Source organism: Geotrypetes seraphini, chromosome 2 (genome assembly GCF_902459505.1).
Source record: "Geotrypetes seraphini chromosome 2, aGeoSer1.1, whole genome shotgun sequence".
In the NCBI taxonomy this organism is placed as follows: Eukaryota; Metazoa; Chordata; class Amphibia; order Gymnophiona; family Dermophiidae; genus Geotrypetes; species Geotrypetes seraphini.
Genome location: NC_047085.1, coordinates 289728513 through 289753310, shown reverse-complemented (window position 1 = coordinate 289753310; position 24798 = coordinate 289728513). Strand labels below are relative to the sequence as shown.

The 24798-nt window shown below is 40.7% G+C and overlaps 1 protein-coding gene across 1 annotated transcript in view; it reads left to right on the top strand.

The window, feature by feature from the left end:
- Positions 1-24798, top strand: part of LOC117353636 (sodium-dependent neutral amino acid transporter B(0)AT1-like) — a 111769-nt gene that overhangs the window by 78912 nt on the left and 8059 nt on the right. The window contains exons 5-10 of the mRNA XM_033929806.1: positions 381-491; positions 4273-4385; positions 8303-8431; positions 11703-11859; positions 14549-14753; positions 14876-15035. Coding sequence (XP_033785697.1) covers positions 381-491; positions 4273-4385; positions 8303-8431; positions 11703-11859; positions 14549-14753; positions 14876-15035 — 875 coding nt within the window. The remainder of the gene's footprint in view (positions 1-380; positions 492-4272; positions 4386-8302; positions 8432-11702; positions 11860-14548; positions 14754-14875; positions 15036-24798) is intronic.

The window sequence follows — 24798 nt, the reverse complement described above, 5'->3', positions numbered from 1 at the left end:
ATTCAAGCTACAGAAGGCTGGGGTTTAAGAATTCTAGTTAAAGATGATTCCTTATTAGATCAGTAGGAACTCCAGGTCTTCCACTATCTCCAAAAATGTTTCTTGGTTTAGAGTCTTCGAGATCACTGGTGGAAATCCCATCAGGCCTGAAACCTCTTTCCTCCCTTAAACATATATTTCTTTTTTTCCTCTCTTACTCTCTTCAAACCCCTGCCTCAATCCCACCCACCCATGAACCCATTTTTGTTCCTCATTTTTCCTCCCATCCTCACCATTCATCCCTCAGCGTGCATAATTAAGTCCCAAGAGCCATCCCTCCTTTACAGACTATACTACACTTAATCTGTTCTCTCACATTTTGAATTATTTTCTTCTTCTAGGCTGTCTATGTCACATCAACACTTCCATATGTGGTACTTACAATTTTTTTAATCCGTGGTTTGACACTAAAAGGATCAGTCAGTGGAATTGTTTATCTCTTCACTCCACAGGTAAGTGCTTTGACAACATTATCTCTGTAAACAATGACAGATCAATAGGCATCTGTGTTATTACTAGAAAAACATGAATCGTACATGTAAACATTTTCAATAGTATTATAGCTTTTAATAGTAATTTATTACATTTTGATTTATGGTAATTTTCTAAGGCATTTTCCTGTTCTGTATCTGAGAAAAAAAGCTTAGGAAGTCAAGCTCACTCGTCTAAAACCCCTAATAGCAAGTATTTAAAATTTGCTACAACAATCTTATTATATAGAAAGTAGCCAATGAAGTTTCAAATTTTATTAAATTTGATATACCATGAACGTTGGGAGCAGCACAGAGCATTCAGCGCAGCTCCCTATGCTAATAACTGCCATTGTGGTTTAGTAAAGGGGGGATAATTATCTAAGTAGTGTACATAATTAAAAGGCTAAAAATACATAAATCTCACAGATAATCATAATTGGCTAAGACATACATGATTACAGGCGGGAGGAGGGAAGAAATACAATGTTCATATAGTAACATAGTAACATAGTAACATAGTAGATGACAGCAGATAAAGACCCGAATGGTCCATGCAGTCTGCCCAACCTGATTCAATTTTAATTTTTTTTTTTTTTTTTTTTTCTTCTTAGCTATTTCTGGGCAAGAATCCAAAGCTTTACCCGGTACTATGCTTGGGTTCCAACTGCCGAAATCTCTGCTCATCTACACCCTCCCAGCCATTGAAGCCCTCCCCAGCCATTGAAGCCCTCCCTGCCCATCCTCCACCAAACGGCCATACACAGACACAGACCGTGCAAGTCTGCCCAGTAACTGGCCTAGTTCAATATTTAATATTATTTTCTGATTCTAAATCTTCTGTGTTCATCCACGCTTCTTTGAACTCAGTCACAGTTTTACTCTCCACCACCTCTCTCGGGAGCGCATTCCAGGCATCCACTACCCTCTCCGTAAAGTAGAATTTCCTAACATTGCCCCTGAATCTACCACCCCTCAACCTCAAATTATGTCCTCTGGTTTTACCATTTTTCTTTCTCTGGAAAAGATTTTGTTCTACATTAATACCCTTCAAGTATTTGAACGTCTGAATCATATCTCCCCTGTCTCTCCTTTCCTCTAGGGTATACATATTCAGGGCTTCCAGTCTCTCCTCATACGTCTTCTGGTGCAAGCCTCCTATCATTTTCGTCGCCCTCCTCTGGACCGCCTCAAGTCTTCTTACGTCTTTCGCCAGATACGGTCTCCAAAACTGAACACAATACTCCAAGTGGGGCCTCACCAATGACCTGTACAGGGGCATCAACACCTTCTTCCTTCTACTGACTACGCCTCTCTTTATACAGCCCAGAATCCTTCTGGCAGCAGCCACTGCCTTGTCACACTGTTTTTTCGCCTTTAGATCTTCGGACACTATAACCCCAAGGTCCCTCTCCCCGTCCGTGCATATCAGCTTCTCTCCTCCCAGCATATACGGTTCCTTCCTATTATTAATCCCCAAATGCATTACTCTGCATTTCTTTGCATTGAATTTTAGTTGCCAGGCATTAGACCATTCCTCTAACTTTTGCAGATCCTTTTTCATATTCTCCACTCCCTCTTCGGTGTCTACTCTGTTACAAATCTTGGTATCATCTGCAAAAAGGCACACTTTTCCTTCTAACCCTTCAGCAATGTCACTTACATACATATTGAACAGGATTGGCCCCAGCACCGAACCCTGAGGGACTCCACTAGTCACCTTTCCTTCCTTCGAGCAACTTCCATTAACCACCACCCTCTGGCATCTGTCCGACAGCCAGTTTCTGACCCAGTTCACCACTTTGGGTCCTAACTTCAGCCCTTCAAATTTGTTCAACAGCCTCCTATGAGGAACTGTATCAAAGGCTTTGCTGAAATCCAAGTAAATTACATCTAGCATATGTCCTCGATCCAGCTCTCTGGTTACCCTATCAAAAAATTAAATCAGGTTCGTTTGGCACGATTTACCTTTTGTAAAGCCATGTTGCCTCGGATCCTGTAACCCATTAGATTCAAGGAAATACACTATCCTTTCTTTCAGCAACACTTCCATTATTTTTCCAACAACTGAAGTGAGGCTCACCGGCCTGTAGTTTCCTGCTTCATCCCTGTGACCACTTTTATGAATAGGGACCACATCCGCTCTCCTCCGATCCCCAGGAATCACTCCCGTCTCCAGAGATTTGTTGAACAAGTCTTTAATAGGACTCGCCAGAACCTCTCTGAGCTCCCTTAGTATCCTGGGATGGATCCCGTCTGGTCCCATCGCTTTGTCCACCTTCAGTTTTTCAAGTTGCTCATAAACACCCTCCTCCGTGAACGGTGCAGAATCTACTCCATTTTCTCGTGTAACTTTGCCAGACAATCTCGGTCCTTCTCCAGGATTTTCTTCTGTGAACACAGAACAGAAGTATTTGTTTAGCACATTTGCTTTCTCCTCATCACTCTCCACATATTTGTTCCCAGCATCTTTTAGCCTAGCAATTCCATTTTTTATCTTCCTCCTTTCACTAATATATCTGAAAAAATTTTTATCTCCCTGTTTTACATTTTTAGCCATTGTTCAATAGGAAAGGAAGACAATGAAGGGAAAACGCTAAAGGAAGGGAGTTAGAATCATATCTGCTTAAGGCGATATTAGCAGTCAAAGGCATCCTTGAATAAAAATGTTTTTTAGGTTTGATTTGAATTTAGAAAGACAGGAATCTTCGCAGAGATAAGATGGCATATTATTCCATAACGTTGGAGCAGTGACAAGCTATTTGATAGGCAGAAAGAATCAACCAAAACTGCCATTTCCCTCGCAAAATCAGCAGGTCTACTCTATCTTAGCTTATAACTTTGCTTAATGAAAAAAGAAAAAATGTTACTCTAAGGGGAAAAAAATAAGGGGGTTCATATTCAGCCGGCATTATGTTTGGAAATTCAGTGCCAGGCCATATCTGGGCTCTGGCATTGAATTTCTGGATATAGTTTCAAGATTATTTAAAATTTCTTATACCGCCCAATCAAGCCTTCTAGGCAGTGTACAAAAATGCCAAAACAATGTGCCAGGATAAACAATAGCAGTTAATTGTGATATTCAGCACTAAACTGGCTGGCTATGGTTTACAGCGAAAGATAGGACTGATTTTTATGAGGTCCTATTTAAGTGTGTACCATGGCCAGTTAATTGCTGAATACTAGCCAAGTGCTGACTTTGCCTTCAGCAACCCGTTCCCCCCCCCCAAAAAAAAAAAAAGCTGGTGTTGCATTAGGCATCAGCTGGACATTTTTAGCTGCAGTAACTGACTGAAAATGATCCATTAGTCCTGAACAAGTTATTTAACTAGCCAGGAACCATTTCTGACCAGTTAAATCGCTTTCAATATTGACCCTGAACTGAAGGTTGTTTTTTTTTCTGTGACCCCCCCCCCACTCCTGATTTTCTTTATTGCATATATTACTGTATATTACTGTATTGCATTATTACTGTACACCAACTAGAAATTTGAATAAGCGGTATAAAAAATCTTTTAATAAACTCGATATGTCATACTGAATGGTTTCTGATTTTTAAACAGAATGTAATATTAGACAATGGGAATCTCAGTAAACACATACCACAGTTTTTAAGTTATTGCCTCATTTAAAGATATCAGAGAGGGGGGGTCTTTCACATTACCATAGTGTTGGAAACTGAAGCGCTCACAATGAAGGCAGAAAGCTATTTTATAGTAGGTTTCAGCAACTTTGCTTATGTGTCCTAACCCTTATATTTTAGGTAGAAGAACTGGCTAACCCAGTTACATGGCTGGATGCGGGTGCACAGGTGTTTTATTCTTTTTCTCTTGCCTTTGGAGGTCTCATTTCATTCTCCAGTTATAACTCTGTTCAGTAAGTAAATAATACCAAGACATTTCATTGTTACACTGTAGGGCACTGCAAAATTATGCTTGCTCCCTTCCTCTTTCACAAAAAGGTCTGTTCTGACATACTAAGCTAATACAAATCACCCTGTCCCCTCAGAGGGAAGATATTTACTAGAATATTTCAAATCAAATTTCTTTGACATATTTAGTTTATCTGGCATAATTCTATTTTCTTTAGTGTCTATGCCCTATGGGCCGGATTCTGCAAATAGCACCTATATCAGCAGTTGCCTTAAAAAATGCCACCAGTCATGCTATGGCCCCATTTGTGGAATTGTGCCTATGGTTAAACATAGACACTGTTAACTGAGGCCCGGATTTTGAAGGCCTACATTCTCAGCACCTATGTTTGGTGAGAATTACATCTACAGAGGTGCCTAAGGTCCTTTTCAACGTAAACCATGCCTACTTTGATCTTAGGCACCGCTGGGCGCCTTTGTAGATGTGATTATGACATCCTTTTTAGGAGACACCTAAGGGCGCCTACATTTTTTAATGACATTTTAATTGGTTTAAATGACACGATCAATTACCATACTGATTAACACCAATTAAAATTATTAACTTAGACGACCATAGGGTGCCTATCACTGCCTAACTTACATTGCCGTTTAGAGAATTTGGGCCTATAAAAGCGATTCTATAAACTAGGTACTAACATTTACTTGCTCATTGATGAGGTGTGGCCTAGCGGTAGAGCTGCTGTCACATCACCCTGAGGTTGTGAGATCAGTTCCCAGGGCTGCTCCTTAATCACTTAATTCCAGTGCAGGTGGGATAGGAGTCCTGACTAATGGGAACTTTCCATTTACTCACAAGTATTGAAATAAGTTAAATAGCACCGGTTCCAGAGCTTAACTATTCTCTGAGTGAAATTTTTTTTCCTTCAATTGGTTTTAAAAGTATTTCCCTGTAACTTCGAGTACCCCCTAGTCTTTGTAATTTTTGACAGAGCAAAAAATCAATCCACTTGAACCAGTTCTACTCCACTCAGGATTTTGTAGATTTCAATCATATCTCCCCTCAGCCGTCTCTTTTCCAAGCTGAAGAGCCCTAACCGTTTTAATCTTTCCTTTACCATCCCCTTTACCATCTTGGTTACTCTTCTTTGAACTTTTTCTAGCACCACTATAACTTTCTTGAGATAAGGAGACCAGAATTGAACGCAATACTCCAGATGAGGTTGCACCATGGAGTGATACAGGGGCATTATAACATTCTTAGTCTTGTTAACCATCCTTTTTTTAATAATTCCTACCATCCTATTTGCTTTTTTGGCCGCCGCCGCATATTGGGCAGAAGGTTTCATTGTATTGTCTACGATGATACCCAGATCCTTTTCTTGGGTGCTAATCCCCAAAGTGGACCCTAGCATCTGGTAACTGTGATTCAGGTTATTTTTCCCAATGTGAATCACTTTGCATTTGTCCACATTAAATTTCATCAGCCATTTGGACGCCCAGTCTTCCAATTTCCTAAAGTCCACCTGCAATTTTTCACAATCTGCATGAGTTTTAACAACATTGAACAGTTTAGTGTCATCTGCAAATTTAATCATCTCACTCGTCGTTCCAATTTCCAGATCATTTCTAAATAAGTTAAATAGCACTGGTCCCAGTACAGACCCCTGCAGCACTCCATTGAGAAAAATGACCCTAACCTCTGTTTTCTATCCAATAACCAATTCCTAATCCACAACTGAACTTTGCCACCTATCCCATGACTCTTTAATTTTCTCAGGAGCCTCTCATGAGGAACTTTATCAAAAGCTTTCTGAAAATCTAGATACACTATATATCAACTGTCTCACCTATATCCACATGTTTATTCATACCTTCAAAGAAATTGGTGAGGCAAGATCTCCCTCGGCTGAACCCATGCTGACTCCATCTCATTAAATCATGTTTGTCTATGTGTGATAATGCCATCTTTACTGATGACTGAATTAAAATAGTTTATGTAAAAAAAAAACTTACTATGCAACTAAAAAGTCAACTCTTCCACTAACAAATTTTTTTAAAAACACCGTTTTATAGAAACTTAAAGCAAACCAATATCTAACATTCTGACATGCTATATGTCAAAACCTAATAACATAATTCTTACCGTTGATTGAATTAAAACGCACTAGGCACTGTGAAGTCTTATAAAACAACATGTAGCCAGAAAACAAAACAAAAAATAAATGATAAAATCGCCATTAAATAAAAGGAGAATAATACGTGAAGAAAATGACTTTTGATTACAGGCATTGTTTTGTGGTTTATCTTATTTGAAAACCTTATTCCAACTATCTTGTCACTAACCTATATTATTATATACGTAAACCTGAAACCCATCCAGGGCTTTTTTGGGAGGACGGGCTAGAAAATCAAACAAATAAATAAAATTGCAACAGGCGGTCTCATATAAGGAGCACAAAGCAGGCCTTAAGACTTGCCCCCATCCTTTACTAACGTGTAGCGTGGGTTTTAGCAACGGCAGTGGCGGTAACTGCTCCAACACTCATAGCAATTCTATGAGTGTCGGAGCAGTTACCACGGCTGCCGGCGCTAAAACCCGCGCTCCGCGTTAGTAAAAGATGGAGTTGGTTATTCAATCAATTCTTCAATTAAGCTGACAGTGACAAATGACTTAGGGCTCCTTTTATAAAGGTGCACTAGGGCCTTAACGCGCGGAATAGCGTGCGCTAAATTGTCCCGCGCACTAACCACTACCGCCTCCTTTTAAGCAGGTGGTAATTTTTCAGCTAGCGCGCGCTATTGCATGCGCTAATCTGGTGCGTGTGCTAAAAATGCTAGCGCACCTTTGTAAAAGGAGCCCTTAGTCCACTTCTATCTCTTTTATCAAGTGCGCTCCTTATTTGTTCAATATAATTGTCCTGAAGTTAAAATTATTGTTCTATACATTATCTTCACCAACTGTGTCTACAAAGAAATGTAATTATTGAAGTTTTTAATGTCTATGTACACTGCCCTGATATAACTAGTGAAAGGTGGTATAACACATGTTGCAAATAAATAAATAAATTTACCAGTGAATGAAGCGCTTTTAAAAATTGTTTTAATCTCACTGTAAGCAGTTAAGATACTTTTCCTGGTGGAGAAAAAGAGTGAGGTATGGTTGAGCAAACTACCCCCCCTTTCCCCTTTTATGAAGCCACATTAGGGTATTTAGATTAACTCAAACTCTTCCCATTTGTAATGGTATTCCACCCAAATTGTTTTCCCCTGCACCCCCAATCTCCTTTTGATTCAAACCATCTTGGTTCTCTTCCTTTGCAATTTGTATCCCAGAAAGTACTTTTCTGTTCCCCTTACATCTCATACACTCATTGTATGTATCTTGTTGTAAACCGCTTTGAACTTATGGTATAGCGGTATATAAGAAATAAAATTATTATTATTATTATTTTTATTGCTAGCTGCAGTGGTAAAAGCTCTGACGCTTGTAGAATTCCTATGAGTGTCAAAACTTTTGTCACCGCAGCCAGCGATAAAAAACCCTAATGTGGCTTCATAAAGGGGGGGAGGGGTTATATTACATGTCACAATTTTCACTTTAAAATTTTAGAGCATTCTGGAAAGTATGTAGAGCTAAGGGTTCCCACTAAACTGGTTGGACAGCAGTTTATTAAAAGGAGTTATGTCAAGGAGTTTTTGTTTAAAAATTAGCTTTCAATACCTGTGATACTACAAGATCTGAAATAAAAGTTCAGAGATGTAAAAGATGCTTGGATTTACAGTATTTGAACTCCATTATCACACTATGCTTTCCTGAAATTAAAATGTGATTTAAATATTCCAATTTTTTAAGAATCGTGAATAGACTATAGTAAAATGTATGATATTTGTAATGTTTCTTTCTCTTTTTGCTTAACAGTAACAATTGTGAAAAGGATGCTGTTATAATCTCTATCATCAATGGCTTCACATCAGTTTATGCGGCGACTGTCATCTACTCTATCATCGGGTTCCGTGCTACAGCCAGATACGATGATTGTTTCAGCCAGTATGTTGAAGGACAACATTAATTCAGGATGAGTTGCATTTAGTACCAGCATAAGCACCTCATGAGGAAAATTATAGTTTCAAACAAGCTGTTTAAGCATTCACACAAAGCACCTTGACTGTGACATTGCAACTTGCAAGTGTGCAATTTTGCATGTGTGACAGGAGTTTGCATAACAGATGAGTTGAGGATCTCTATGGTGTGAACATTGTGCCTCATGTAAATTCTCAACATTATATTAAATAACTGCATACCAATTTATAGCTGTACAGTGGTAAGTATTTAGGTGAGATATACCCATGCCCCAAAGAGTTTACAATTTAAGTGAGTAGTTGGGGCAAAAGGAGATTGGTGATTTACCCAGGGTCACAAGGTATATCAAGACAGCGGAATTTCCTAGTTCTCAGCCCATTGCTCCAACCACTAGACACTTCTCTTTTATGTGCTCTCAATACTTTTTTTAAATATATATAGATATTATATCATTACTTAGATGTTAAGACAAATCACTTATCTCAAGTGTTTCTCCCTAATTTAGCTCGACTCAGGAGGGCTGGACCCGACATGTTTAGCACAAGCTTTCTCAAGGGTCCTCCTTACAAATGAAACAATAACAGTATTTTATCTTATATCTTCCTATTATTCTGAAATCTCAAGCACAAGTTTCCAAGTTTATTAATTTTTAATATCCCGACCATCAAGCAAATGTCTGGCCGGTTAACAATATTTTGTAAAGGCTAAAAATTTATAAAACGAAGTGAACGTAAATGACAGACTAGACAAACTAGAAGGTGAGGGTAATAGGGGAAGAAGGGGAGAAGTTACATAATTTAGATAAGAAGGAGAAAGTGGGGAGGGGATAGAACGAGAGGGATAAGGTAGCATTGTCGAAGCAAATACTTACTCGCGGTAAGAGGCAGAAAAAGAGAAATTTAAAAAAAAAAAAGGGGAAGACAAGAGAGATGAAAAGGGATGATCTAGGTTCAATCGAAAGCGTCTTGAAATAAGAAGGTCTTTAAGCCAGTCTTGAATTTGATTAAATTTTGTTCGTCACGTAGGTATTGTGGAAGAGAGTTCCATAATGTGGGTGCAGTTACTGCAAAGTTGGTTTTTCGGGTGTAATAGAATTCTTTTAGAGATGGAATGAAAAGGAGTTTTTGGTCAGTGGATCTTAACGTGCGAGGGGAACATTGTGGGATTAGTAGTTTATCAAGGAATAGTGGTTGATGGAAGAGTTTAATTTTAAAGGAAAGTAAGATGATTTTGTAGGTGATGCGGTGGGTGATAGGGAGCCAATGAGCCTCTTTAAGAAGAGGAGTAACATGTTCGAATTTACCTTTTTTGTATATTAGTTTTATTGCAGAATTTTGTATTAATTGTAGTCGTCGTAGTTCTTTTTGAGGGAGTCCGTTAAGAAGGGAGTTACAGTAGTCTAAGTGGGAAATGACTAGGGAATGAATCAAAATGTTGATTGAGTCAGTATCTAAGATAGGACATAGTGATCGAATAATACAAAGTTTAAAGAAGCAGATCTTTACGACCGAACTTATGTAAATTTTAAAAAGGCTGTATTTAAAAATTTTATACTCTACCGAAGCCGCCAATGTCATCCAACTCACTAATTCCTCTGGAGCAAGATGGCGTCGTCATCTTCAATGACGCTTAAATATGTTAATTTGAACAAAACAACTGATTTCCCCTGCGCGCTAAGAGCCAGGCATTTACCGCACTTTTAAAACATGTAGGAGAGGATTCCCCTCTAATAGCCACACAGGAAGAGAATTCCAGCCTTCACACTGTGGCACATATTTTCCAATAGAGCAACACGAGGTCTAGGTAAAACCAAAATGGTGATCATTAAATGAACCCTAGTTGAAGAACATGGGGTTATGAGAGATGACAGGTAAGAAGGGGACCTAGAACAGTAGTCTTTAAAAGTTATTCATAACTTGAAGGTGATACAGAAAGTAACCAAAAACTAATGGTTTTGCCTTAGGGCTGGATTCTGTAAATAGTGCCATAATAAACGGCCGCCGATCGCATGTCAATTACACAACGGCACTGTTTACAGAATCGCAGCTCTTGTCAAAGGTAGGAGTCAGAAATGTAGGCCTACATTTCTGGTGCCTCTCTTTGATAAGAATCGCGTCTACCTAAGCACCTTAGAATGCCTAAGGTCGTTTCCAGTGTTAACCATGCTTACTTTGACCTTAGGCGTTCTAAGGTGCCTCTGTAGATACGATGGTGCTGTTTTTCTAGGCACCTACATTTTTCTTTAAAACAGTATTTTAGTTGGTTTTAAATGGCTTTTACAACTTAAATTAGGCGTCGGTAGGGTGCCTAACTTAAGGCATCATTTATAGGATATGGGCCTTAGTGCATACCTAATATGATCCATTTTTTGTAAATTACATATAAGTCACTCAGTATTTTGTAATAGTTGTAGTCTCCTAAGTACTTGGTTGGAAGCCCCGAGATAGATGATACTGTAGTAATCCAACCTGGTGATAAAAAAACGAAACCAGAAGCAAATGCAAAGCATCATGAGTGAACCCCCCCCCCCCCCCCCCCACACACACACACACTTTTTTTTTTTTGCTCAGTACATTCCTAGTCTATGTTGTCTCTCTAATCAAGACAAAATGAGAGGGATGGAAGAAGAGCCTGGGAAGGAAAGGGTTGCTGCAGGAGGAGCTGGGAACACACATTTAACTCATCTCCCTCAGCTATAGACTTGCCAGTGCTCTGCTGTTGTATCTTAGGGGGTGGAGAAAAAGCGGTCTTTAGCGACCAGTGGTGTGGTCTCTGTCAAACTTTGGTTGGTTCTGGGATTGAAATGGAACAGATGGAGTTTCCAGTACAATACACCAGCAGTTACCACCTTATTTTAAGTGTTGAATGCCCTAAAATAAATTTTTTAAAAAACACAGAACAACCACCAAAATCTGATCATTTCACACAAAGTAGAATTTTGACAATCCAGATTCAAGGTCACCTCAAACTAATCAAGAAAACTGCATTCTTCATTTCCTTTATTTGTTGCTAGATGGTTTCAGTTTTGTCAGAATCTGGACTAATTTGTACTGTTTGAATTTTAACTTTTGCATGCATTTTTGCCCTTTGTGGAATTACTGATATATTCATTTCTCTTCACTAAGACATTGCACAATTATTCATTTCTTTTTGGTCAGACACTGCACAATCAGTAATTTATTTAATTTTACTGTAACCTTCTAAGTGCAATAACTTACAAAACATATTTTTCCCACAGAAATATTCTTGCATTGACCAATGCCTTTGATTTACCAGAAGGTAATGTAACCCAGGACAACTATGAAATGATGCTTCAAATTTGTAATGGCACAGATTCCGGTTTAGTGGATACACTTAACCTTCAGAAATGTGACCTTGAAGCATTTTTATCTGATGTAAGTTAAAAGAATATATATGTTATTTATAATTAGGCCATTTTATTGAGCTGTGGTAGCTGTTAACATGGCAAGTAATATATGCTAACAGTTAATGTGGTTAGGGTTACCAGACGTCTGTATTTCCTCGGACATGTCCTCCTTTTGAGGACATATCCAGGGTTCTGGACGGCTTTTCAAACCCAGACTATGCAGCAACCAACACTACAGAAGCTGGATTAAAGAGTTCCACCAGGTTGAAGAAAAGACCGGAGAGAATAACAATGGAGGAGGTATAGGAGGCTGGTACACTTTTGGAGGAAAAATTGACTGAACGTTTAGACAAAGTTTTCCAACTTCCAGAGGTGGTATAATCTTGTACTAAACAAATAGGGGACTTTACAGTAAAGGTGGACTCCCAAGTAAAAGAATTTGGGGAAATTATAGAAGGGGTTAAAAAAGTTCAAACAGCTTTGGTAAAGGATAATTTGAATATTCACCAGAGAATGGAAAGAAAACTACGAGAGATGCTTAAATTTAAGATTTCTGAATTTTCCTCAGTCACCCATATTACAACCAATTGAGATGTTAAAGAAATTTCTTAGAGAGGTCTTGCAAATTCCTGCTGAATCTATGCCCCCAATAATAAAAGCATATTATATTTCTTTGGTAGTCCACTGAAAAAAATAATTCCAGTGCAGGACCAGCAGGCCAGTTTAGATGTTACTGGCCTACTGGAAAGCTCTGATAAGATTTCAAATACAGCTACCCTTATTGCTACATTTGCGCTAGAATATGATAGGAATTGGATACTGCGAATGTATTTCAGATTTAAAGATGTAAAATTTATGGGTAATTCAGTTTTGATATTTCCAGACCTTTGTAGGTCCACTCAGCAGAGGAGAAAGGCCTTTTTGGCTCTTAAACCCCTGGTATTGGACCTCAAAAGGACTTTTTTTTCCTGCTTTTTCCCCTCAAATGTATTGTTAAAATAGAGGAGAAATCTTTTGCATTCTTTAATCCTGAACATATGAAAAATTTATTAGAGGCAAAGAAGCCCCCAGCCTCAATAGCAATCTCCACCCCTTCAAATGTGAATCAAGTTGAAATTAATGAAGCTTAACAGGTCCGCCAGTAGTGAATCTTGTCTTTCCTGATAGTTTTTCATTATTTCCTGTCTTTTCAAACATCTTGCCTCAGTTCTCTTAAATGATTTCCTTTATAATGAGGTTTAATAGAGTTACTAAGGGCTCCTTTTACTAAGGTGCACTAGCGTTTTTAACGTGCGCTAAAGATTAGTGCGTGATATCCATGCACTAAACGAAAAATACAAAGCAAGCTCTATGGAGGCGTTAGCGTTTAGCACACCCGGTATTGTAGCACGCGCTAAGCACATGCTAAAACCGCTAGCGCACCTTAGCAAAAGGAGCCCTAAATGTTAAATTTGATGGATATTGATTTTTCTATAATTTGTTTAAGTTGTAATTCTATTTCTTTATGAAGATATATGCTTGTAAAAATTGAAAATTTTGAATAAAAAATAAAAGGCTTGCCTCTAGTGAATCATTTTGCCTTGGGCCCTGTAATCCACTAGATTCCAGAAAATTCACTATTCTCTTTTTTAAGATGGGAGCGGGCAGGAAGGAGGGTATGGGATCCCTAGCTGCGGCAGGGGTAGAGGCCAGCTGGCAGGAAAGAGGGCATGTAATCCCCAGCGGCCATTAAGCAGGAGGGAGGGGGGCGGGAGACACGCGCAGTGTGTACCCCCGTGTTGAGAACCTCTGCTGAACAGCATACTACAAAATATAATTGTTATGTTGCTTCCAACTGGTACTACTTGAACATCTCAAGAGTACGCATTTTCTGGTATTGGTTAAGGACCAAGTACATTCAGTAAATAATGTTGCAACTGAACTGTCAAGGGAACCAAGACAGATTGTTATGAAGCATCCCATGGAACTATAATGACTTTGCAGATACAATATCTAATGTTTCTATTTGATTAATTACTTTCCCAGCTAGACAAAATTTGTTTGCATTTGTAGAATATTTGCCAGCACAGCCAGTGCTATAGCAAGAGTGAGAGGCGCCCCTCCCCTGCCCTCATCTCTGCTCACCCCCACTCCTTCCTTGCCCCTCCTCCCTCTGTGCTGCGCACATGCCCCCTTCCCTTCCCCATACCTCTAGTTGTTCACTGCTGCGACCAACATCTTCAATGTGCTTCTCGCGACCGTATCCTCTCCCTCTGATGTCACTTCCTATTCACAGCATCCAGAAGTGACATCAGCGGGAGCTGATTCGGTCGCGAAGAGCACTGTGAAGTTGCTATTCGCGGCAGTGAATAACTAGAAGTATAGGGGAAGGGAAGGGGTCGTGCGTGCAACAGGGGGAGGAGTGAGAAGAGATGGGGTAAAGAGGAGGAGGGGTGCTGGCTCCCCCACCCAAGCTGTCCTTAAATTACTTTACTGTCCAGTCTTATCATTATGCTACTCTATTGTATGGTATTATATTGCCAAACCGGGAGGATGGAATAGAAATCGAATTAAATAAATAAATAATGGCACCAGGGGTGGACTGCCCCTCTTTTACTACGCCAATGAGCACTAATAACCCTGATAGCTTTACCTTCATTCCTAGTCCTTACACTGGGGTACTGAGGGAACATTAATGTTCACTATTACTGATATCTCTGTGCATCATTTTTTTGCAGGGTGTTGAAGGAACCGGCTTGGCATTCATTGTCTTCACAGAAGCTATTACCAAAATGCCTATTGCACCACTCTGGTCTGTCCTTTTTTTCATCATGCTGTTCTGTTTGGGTTTGTCATCTATGTTTGGCAATATGGAAGGCGTTCTTGTACCATTGCTTGATCTTAAAATTTTGCCTAAAAACTGGCCTAAGGAACTCATTACAGGCAAGTACTATCATACCTGCCATATTCATACAACTATTTTTTTTAAACCCAGATATATTTTTGAATATATGGTCTTGGGAGGTAACAGCCTTTTTTCATTGATTTTATTTTTATTTTTGTAGGCATTATATGTGGAGGATCTTTCTTGATTGCACTGATATTTGTACTGAATTCTGGAAACTACTGGCTAGCACTGTTTGACAACTTTGCTGGATCTATCCCTTTGCTCATCATCGCTTTTTGTGAGATGTTTTCTGTTGTATACATTTATGGAATAGACAGGTATGAAACAAATTGGGGAAACCTCAGAACGATAATTATAAGAACGTTTCAGATACTGCACAATATCTGGATAATTTCATGTAGCATTGTATATGTGGAAAATGGCCCTTATGAAGCTGCATGGACAATGTCACATATATTAATTCATAAAGCTACAGTTTGGGAGAAGTGATGGCAGAGTTGCAGTGTATGTGCATACTTTATTTATAAAGTACACATTAACAATCAGAGATAATTATATAAAAGATACCTAGATTTCAAGATCACAAGAGCACTCATTTTACAGTTGTTGTTTAAGACATGTGGAGAGCCATTTTCGATAGGATATCCAAGTCCAACTTTGGAAGTTACCTGCAAAATGTCCACAGTAAGGGGTGGAGAAATGGACATTTTTTTGAAACTGGCGAAACCGCTAGACGTCCAAATTTTTTTTTTTTTAAAATCACCTACTTAGACGTCTTGGCCACCAGGATGTCTAACTTTATTTGCCATTTTCAACCACAAAAACGTCCAAGTTTGAAACGTCCAACTCAACACCATTTAGGCATGGGAGTGGCCAGCATTATAAGAACATAAAAATAGCCTTACTGGGTCAGAACAATGGTCCATCCGTTCTCATGGTGGCCAAACCAGGTCACTAGTACCTGGCAAAAACCCAAGGAGTAGCAACATTCCATGCTACCGATCCAGGGCAAGCAGTGGCTTCCCCCATGTCTTTCTCAATGACAGACTGTGGACTTTTTTTTCCAGGAAATTGTCCAAACTTCATAAAACCAGCTATGCTATCCGCTCTTACCACAACCTCTGGCAATGTGTTCCAGAGTTTAATTATTCTCTGAGTGAAAAAATATTTCCTCTTATTGATTTTAAAAGTTTTTCCCTGTAACTTCATTGAGTGTCCCCTAATTTTTGTTGGAGTGAAAAATCGATCCACTTGTACCCGTTCTATTCCACTCAGGATTTTGTAGACTTCAATCATATCTCCCCTCAGCTGTTATCTTTCCAAGCTGAAGAACCCTAACCTTTTTAGTCTTTCTTCATACGAGAGGAGTTCCAACCCTTTATCATCTTGGTTGCTCTTCTTTGAACCTTTTCTAGTGCCACTATATCTTTCTTGAGATAAGGAGACCAGCACTAAACGCAATACTCCAGGTGAGGTCGCACCATGGAGCGATACAGAGGCATTATAACATTCTTAGTTGTCTTAACCATCTCTTGTTTAATAATTCCTATCACCTTGTTTGCTTTTTTGGCCACCGCTGCACATTGGGTGGAAGATTTCACTAAATTGTCTACATTGACACCTACATCTTTTTCTTGGGCACTAACCCCCAAGGTGGATCCTAGCATCTGGTAACTGTGATTCTGGTTATTCTTCCCCAATGTGCATCGTTTGCATTTGTCCACATTAAATTTCACCTGCCACTTGGATGCCCAGTTTTCCAATTTCCAAAGGTCTGCCTGCAATTTTTCACAATGGACACTCTTTGGACATAAACTCAAGGATGCATTACAGGGACCCGAGAAGCAAATAGAGCTAAAGAGCAGGAAAAGGAGGAAACAGCCGGAACCAGAGAGCTACCCAAGAACAAAGAATCCGGCAGAGGACGGGATAGACACACCACAGGAAGAGGGTGAACAAAATGAGGCTCGGGGACTGGCAGCCCGTGAGGAGATCGGCAGGAGCAACAATTCACGAGGAGATCCAAAAGAAAAGGTAACAAACCGGGACTTAAATTGCCTATACACAAATGCTAGGAGCCTAAGGACTAAAATGGGGGAGCTAGAAATTATAGCCAGTACTAATGACCTAGACATAATAGGAATCACAGAGACATGGTGGTCTGAGGACAACAATTGGGATGTGGCCCTGCCAGGGTACAAACTCTACAGGAGGGACAGGGCATACAAGAAGGGGGGAGGAATAGCACTGTATATAAAGGACTCCATTCCCTCAACCAGGGCAGAAACAACAATAAGGGCGGACAGTTTGGAGTCACTATGGGTTAAGCTGACAGGAGGGGAAGGAGCTTACATCAAATTGGGACTGTACTATCGCCCACCAGGACAGCCAGAAGCAAACGACCTGGACCTGGAGGCCGAATTGAGGCAGATGTGCAAAAGTGGAAGGGTGGTGGTAATGGGGGATTTCAACTACCCGGGAACAGACTGGAATATTGGACACTCAAATTGAATGAGAGAAACTAAATTCCTAGAGGCGATGAGGGACTGTTGCATGGAGCAGCTGGTCACGGAACCAACACGAGGGGATGCTACTCTGGACCTAATCCTAAATGGGCTAGAGGGACCCGCAAAGGAGGTGGTAGTACTAGCACCATTAGGGAACAGCGATCATAACATGATCCAGTACAAATTAAACATAGGAACATCAAAGGTGAAAAGAACCACCACGACAGCACTCAACTTCAGAAAGGGAAACTACGAGGCCATGAGGAAAATGGTGAGAAAAAAGCTCAGCAAAAGCTCAGGGAAGATGAAGACAGTAGAGGAAGCCTGGACCCTGCTTAAGGGCACAGTGCTAAAGGCACAAGACCTGTACGTCCCAAGGTTTAGGAAAGGGTGCAAAAAAAAAATTGATCTAGAAACCCAGCGTGGATAACAAATGCAGTTAAAAAGGCGATAAGCAACAAGAAATCATCCTTCAGAAAATGGAAAAAGGAACCAACAAAGGAAAACCAGAAAGAGCACAAAAGACACCAGAAAGAATGCCATCGAGAGGTCAGGAAAGCAAAGAGAGAATATGAGGAAAAACTGGCGGGAAAAGCAAGAAACTTCAAACCCTTCTTCAGCCAGAGAGGAAGTGGGACCACTGGACGACGGAGACAGGAAAGGAGTGATAAAGGAGGAAAAAGAGATAGCTGACAGGTTAAACAAATTCTTCTCGTCAGTCTTCACCAGAGAGGACACATCCAATATCCCAGAACCTGAGGAGATTATAAACGGAGACCACGATGAAAGGCTGATACAACTAGAGGCGAGCTGAGAGGATGTACTCCGACAGATGGACAGACTAAAGAGCGACAAGTCACCGGGTCCGGACGGCATCCACCCAAGGGTAATAAAAGAACTGAGAAACGAAATAGCGGAAACACTTCGTCAAATATGTAATCTATCCATGAAGACTGGGGAGATCCCAGAGGACTGGAAAATAGCAAATGTCACGCCCATCTTTAAAAAGGGATCAAGGGGTGACCCGGGAAACTACAGGCCGGTGAGCTTGACCTCGGTTCCGGGAAAGATGATGGAAGCACTGGTAAAGGACACAATCTGCGAACACATAGAAAACAAGGGTCAACTAAAGGCGAGCCAGCACGGCTTCTGCAAGGGAAGGTCGTGCCTCACAAACTTACTGTACTTCTTTGAGGGAATAAACAGCCAGATGGATAAGGGGGAATCCATAGACATCATTTACCTTGACTTCCAAAAAGCCTTCGACAAGGTACCCCACGAACGGCTGCTTAAGAAGCTGTGGAACCATGGGGTGCAAGGGGATGTCCACCGATGGATCAAAAACTGGCTGGCAGGCAGGAAACAGAGGGTTGGAGTATAGGGTCAATACTCAGACTGGCAATGGGTCACGAGCGGAGTTCCACAGGGGTCGGTGCTGGGACCTCTCCTGTTTAATATATTTATAAACGACCTGGAAACGGGGACAAAATGTGAGGTTATCAAATTTGCTGATGACACCAAACTCTGCAGCAGGGTTAGAAGCACGGAAGACTGTGAAGACCTGCAAAGGGACCTAACGAGACTGGAAGAATGGGCAAAAAAGTGGCAAATGAGTTTTAATGTAGAGAAATGCAAGGTCATGCATGTAGGGAAAAAGAACCCGATGTTCAGCTACAAAATGGGGGGATCAGTGCTAGGGGTGAGCAACCTTGAAAGAGACCTGGGGGTGATGGTGGACTCAACATTGAAAACATCGGCACAGTGTGCGACAGCCTCGAAGAAAGCAAACAGAATGTTGGGTATCATTAAAAAGGGTATCACAACCAGGACGAAGGAAGTCATCATGCCGCTGTATCGTGCAATGGTGCGCCCACATCTGGAGTACTGTGTCCAGTACTGGTCGCCGCACCTCAAGAAGGACATGGCAGTACTTGAGGGGGTCCAGAGAAGAGCGACTAAACTGATAAAAGGTATGGAAAATTATTCATACGCTGAAAATGCTGGGATTGTTCTCCCTGGAAAAGCGGAGACTTAGAGGAGACATGATAGAAACCTTCAAAATCCTAAAGGGCATAGAGAGGGTAGACAGGGATAGATTCTTCAGACTGTGGGGAACCACAAGTACTAGGGGTCACTCGGAGAAATTGAAAGGGGACAGGTTTAGAACAAATGCTAGGAAGTTCTTTTTTACCCAGAGGGTGGTGGACACATGGAACGCGCTTTCGGAAGTTGTGATAGGCCAGAGCACACTACAGGGGTTCAAGGAAGGTTTGGATAGGTTCCTGGAGGATAAGGGGATTGAGGGGTACAGATAGAACTAGAGGTAGGTTATAGAAGTGGTCAGAAACCACTTACTTCACAGGTCACAGACCTGATGGGCCGCCGCGGGAGCGGACCGCTGGGCGCGATGGACCTCTGGTCTGACCCAGTGGAGGCAACTTCTTATGTTCTTATGTTCTTAACAAGTCTGAACAGTTCAGTGTTATCTGAAGATTTAATCACCTCAATCGTCATTCCAATTTCGAGATCATTTATAAATAAGTTAAATAGCACCGGCCCTAGTACAGATCCCTGCAACACTCCACTGTTTACTCTCCTCCATTAAGAACATAAGAATTGCTGCTGCTGGGTCAGACCAGTGGTCCATCGTGCCCAGCAGTCTGCTCATGCGGCAGCCCTTATGTCAAAGACCAGTGCTCTATTTGAGTATAGCCTTATCTGCGTACATTCTGGTTCAGTAGGAACTTGTCTAACTTTCTCTTGAATCCCTAGAGGATGCTTTCCCCTATAACAGCCTCTGGAAGAGTGTTCCAGATTTCTACCACTGTCTGAATGAAGAAGAACTTCCTTACGTTTGTACGGAATCTATCCCCTTTTAACTTTAGAGGGTGCCCTCTCGTTCTCTCCACCTTGGAGAGGGTGAACAATTTCTCTTTCTCTACTAAGTCTATTCCCTTCATTATCTTGAATGTTTCGATCATGTACCCTCTATCTCCTCTTTTCAAGGGAGAAAAGGCCCAGTTTCTCTAGCCTCTCACTGTATAGCAACTCCTCCAGTCCCATTTTAGTTGCTCTTCTCTGGACCCTTTCGAATAGCACTATGTCCTTTTTCATGTAAGGCGACCAGTGTTGGATTCAGTATTTCAGGTGATAGCGCACCATGGCCCAGTACAGCGGCATGATAACCTTCTCCGATCTGTTTGTGATCACCTTTTTAATTATTCTTAATTGGCCCTTTTCGCCGCCGCCACCACGCATTGCATGGACAGCTTCATTGACTTGTCTACAACTACTCCCAAGTCTCTTTCCTGGGGGATCTCTTCCAGTACTGCACTGGACATCCTGTATTCGTGTATAAGATTTTTGTTACCGACATGATGCACTTATCCACGTTGAACCTCATTTGCCATTTCGCAGCCCATTCCTCGAGCATGTTTATGTCTCATTGTAGGTCTTTGCAATCCTTCCATGTCCTCACTACTCTGAATAACTTTGTATCATCCACAAATTTAATCACCTTGCTTGTCGTACCAGTTTCCAGATTGTTTATAAATATGTTGAAGAGCAAGGACCCGAGCACCGAACCCTGTGGCACTCCACTCATGATAATTTTCCAATCCGAGTATTGTCCATTTACCCCCACTCTCTGTTTCCTATCCGCCAACCAGTTCTTAATCCATGTGAGTATATCACCCTCAATTCCATGGCTTGCAATTTTTTTGAAGCAGTCGTTCATGCTGGACCTTGTCGAACGCCTTCTTAAAAAAATCCAGCTATACAATATCGACCGGGTCACCCTTGTTTATTTGTCTGTTTACTCTCTCAAAGAAGTGCAATAAAGTTTGTCAAGCAAGATCTTCCTTTGCTGAAGCTGTGCTGGCTGGTCCTCATCAGATTGTGTCCATCAAGGTGATCAATGATGCAGTCCTTTATCAGCACTTCTACCATCTTTCCCGGTACTGAAGTCAGACTCACTGGTCTGTAGTTTCCCGGATCTCCCATCGAACCTTTCTTGAAGATTGGCGTAACATTCGTCACTTTCCAGTCTTCTGGAATCCTTCCTGATTTGATCGACAGATTGAAGCAGTTCAGCTATAGCCCCTTTCAGTTCCTTGATTACCCTTGATTTTAGGTTGTGCTGCCAACAAAACAAAATATGTGTTGATTTTTGTTATTTTAAACACTTAAACAAAAAAGGGCCCAAAATGAGAAGAAAGAGGTGGAAAAAACCACTAAAATGTAATAAAATAAGAAATTAAAGTTGTCATGTCCCTAATCCTTAGCAATTGACATTAGAAACAGGAAAGAAGTGAGCCTTAACCTTGGAATAAACTCAGGGTTTCCACACCAATCCCAAAAGTGATGAAACCCTCTCTGACCTGCCCTGCTTCCTCCTCAAACAGTTTAGCTATAACCCCTTTCAGTTCCTTGATTACCCTCGGGTGGATGCCATCCGGTCCCGGGGATTTATCATTTTTGAGTCTATCAATCTGCCTGCATACCTCTTCTAGACTGACCATCGACCCTACCCTCTGTTTTCTATCTGATAACCAATTCTTAATCCACAACTGAACTTTATCACCTATCAAATGACTCTTTAATTTTCTCAGGAGCCTCTCATGAGGAACTTTGTCAAAAGCTTTCTGAAAATTTAGATACACTACATCAGAGTTTCTCAACTTCTTCATACCAAGTACCCCCTAAATCTAACAAATATCAACTGAGTACCCCTGCCCAAACTGCACGAGTCGAACTGAAGTACCAGTGTGCTTTTTCCCTGGGAAAACAAGTGGAAGAGGTAATCAGTCAGCGAAGCTAAGACTGTTTCCGTACTGTAATTTGTGCGAAAACCAGACTGAGAGTCGTGTAGAATGCTGAACTTCTCTAAATATTTCATGAGATCAATATTAACCAGTCCTTCCATTAGTTTAAGAAGAAGTGGTATGTTGGCAATGGGTCTGTAGTTGGCAGCCGAAGAGACTGACTCCTTGGAGTTTTTAATAATAGGTGCATAAGGATATGGCCGAGTTCCACCGGAAAATAGCCAGTACACATGTATAAAGAAACCCAGTTGAAAAGTTCAGCTTTGAAGAGGAGGGGAGCTGATTTCATGATAGTCGGTGGACAGTTGTCTAATAGGCAATTGGATTTTGCATATTTAGAGTAAAGCTTGATAAACTGGTTCCAATCTGGGTTTTCAAAATGATTCCAGATCATATTGGCAGTTGAACCTTCATTTTCTAAGGCAAACTGATTGATTGATAGGTCTATGCTTGTACCTACAAGAGACGATCTCAAATTATGAATTTTTGTGACAAAGTAGTTGGCTAAGTTTGCAGCAGAGGGTGGGAGATCTGTGTTAGAACGTTTATGTAGATCAATATCAAACAGAGAATTGACTGTTCTGAAAAGTTCTTTGCTATTCAGCGTAGGAGAATTAATTATTTGGGAATAATGTTTACAACACTTTTCTTTAATCATTCTTTTATACTCTTTAACTTTTAGTCTCCAAACAAATCTCTCCTTATCTTTCCCTGATTTACACCATATTCTTTCCAATTTATGTACTTCTCGCTTTAAAACCATTAGATCAGCGTTGTACCAGCTGTCTGATAAACAATGTCTTTTCCTACATACTTTCAATGGTGCAATATCATTTAGAACCTGATCGCTAAAACTTTTCCATTCTAGGATGCAATTTGTATCTAAGTCTAAGTTAGATATTAAGCTATGGTGCGTCCAAAATTCTACTGGGCTCAGTTGTCCTCTTGTCTAAATAGTTTTCTCTTTGGGCTTGTTCCTTGGTTTCCTTTTGGGTTTTTTTTTAAATCCAGCATAATTCAAAATTACATAGAAGGTGGTCCGACCAAGGGGTGTTAGCCCAGGTATCACCTTTAAAACTTATACTGGGGATAGTTGAAACATTGGAAAGAAATATAATCAAATCTAAGTGGTGACCTTTCTTATGGGTTTTAGTCGGAGGTGGTTTGGAAAAGCCTAGAGATGTAAGGAAGGAAAGTAGATCAGTTACGTTGGAATTCTCTTCCTGCTCGAAGTGTAAGTTAACATCACCGGCTAAAAGATTGTAGGCGCCAGCTACCGAGTTTGTAAGGAGGAATTCGTAGAGTTCCTCTTTTGCTAGGTTCCATTTGTTAGGGGGCATATAAAATATCGTGATGATCAAATTATCTTTACAGTCCTCGTTGGATATTTTGCAAGTGAGAATTTCCAGATCATTGGTTAGTTTAGAGCAGGGGTGTCAAAGTCCCTCCTCGAGGGCCGCAATCCAGTCGGGTTTTTAGAATTTCCCCAATGACTATGCACGAGATCTATTAGCATACAATGAAAGCAGTGCATGCAAATAGATCTCATGCATATTCATTGGTGAAATCCTGAAAACCCGACTGTATTGTGACCCTTGAGGAGGGACTTTGACACCTCTGGTTTAGAGTCTAGTAGTTGAAATTCAAAATTATCTCGAAGAATTATTGCTAAACCACCTCCTCTTTTTGAGTTTCTTGATAGAGGAATAATTTTGTAATCTAGAGGTAGTATATCACTTATAATAATATCCTGATCAGAAATTAGCCATGTTTCAGTTAGATGTAAAATATCTAGGTGGGTTTCTTCTAGCCAGTCTTTGACTAATTGTGCTTTGTTCCTAACTGAATGAATGTTCAGATATGCTCCAGAGATATTGTACTGTTCCGAAGGAGCTGAGGGCTCAGAACATTGTAGGTTTATTAGGAATCGTTTTCTTTTCTGCGATGGTCTTGAGGAATGGATGGTGGCATTAACCACAGAGATTGAGAAAGGACCTGTTTCCATGCAGTCATGAAGGACACGAGGGGGGCGGAGTAATTTTTCAGGCCCAGTGATTCTATCCCATGTAAAGTAGGTTGGGATTGGTTCAAATGCTAAGGCTCTTGAAACCCAATTTCTCGTACCTAGCATGTAGAGAAGGAGAAAGGCTATAGACTTTCCTGTAAAGTCGGCCATGTTGGCCCTGAGATTAAAAAGAAAGATTTAAAGAGTATGAAATTAAAGACTACAGATTGAAAGAAGTGGAGCAGGCTGTTCTCTGTGCAATGAGGGGGACGAATTGGCTTCCCTTCCCTCACTGTGCTGGCGAAAAAGATGGCCACACGCTGGATCAGAGCCCTTTAAAGGGCTAGAAGAGAAGGTGGCTGTTCGGGGAGGAAGGGGGCGGGCTTCCCACCGAAGAGAAGTGGAGCAGGCTGCTCCCGGTGCAGTGAGGGGGACGATTGGCTTCCTTTTCCCTCACTGTGCTGGCGAAAAAGGTTCCACGTTTGGGGAGCGGTGACAGAGAAGAGTGTGGTATGTCTAGTATTTATGATTCGTAGTAATGGAACAGTAAGTAGATTTTTATCCTTGGATCGTAAGGAGCAGAAAGGAGAATACAGAATAATAACTCGGTCTAGGAATAGCGGCGCATTAAATTGTAAAACTTTGAATGTGATGAGCGCCTGTTTATAAGCTGTTCTGTGATTGATAGGAAGCCAATGTGCGTTCTTTAGTAATGGTGTGACATGGTCAAATTTTCTTTTACCTG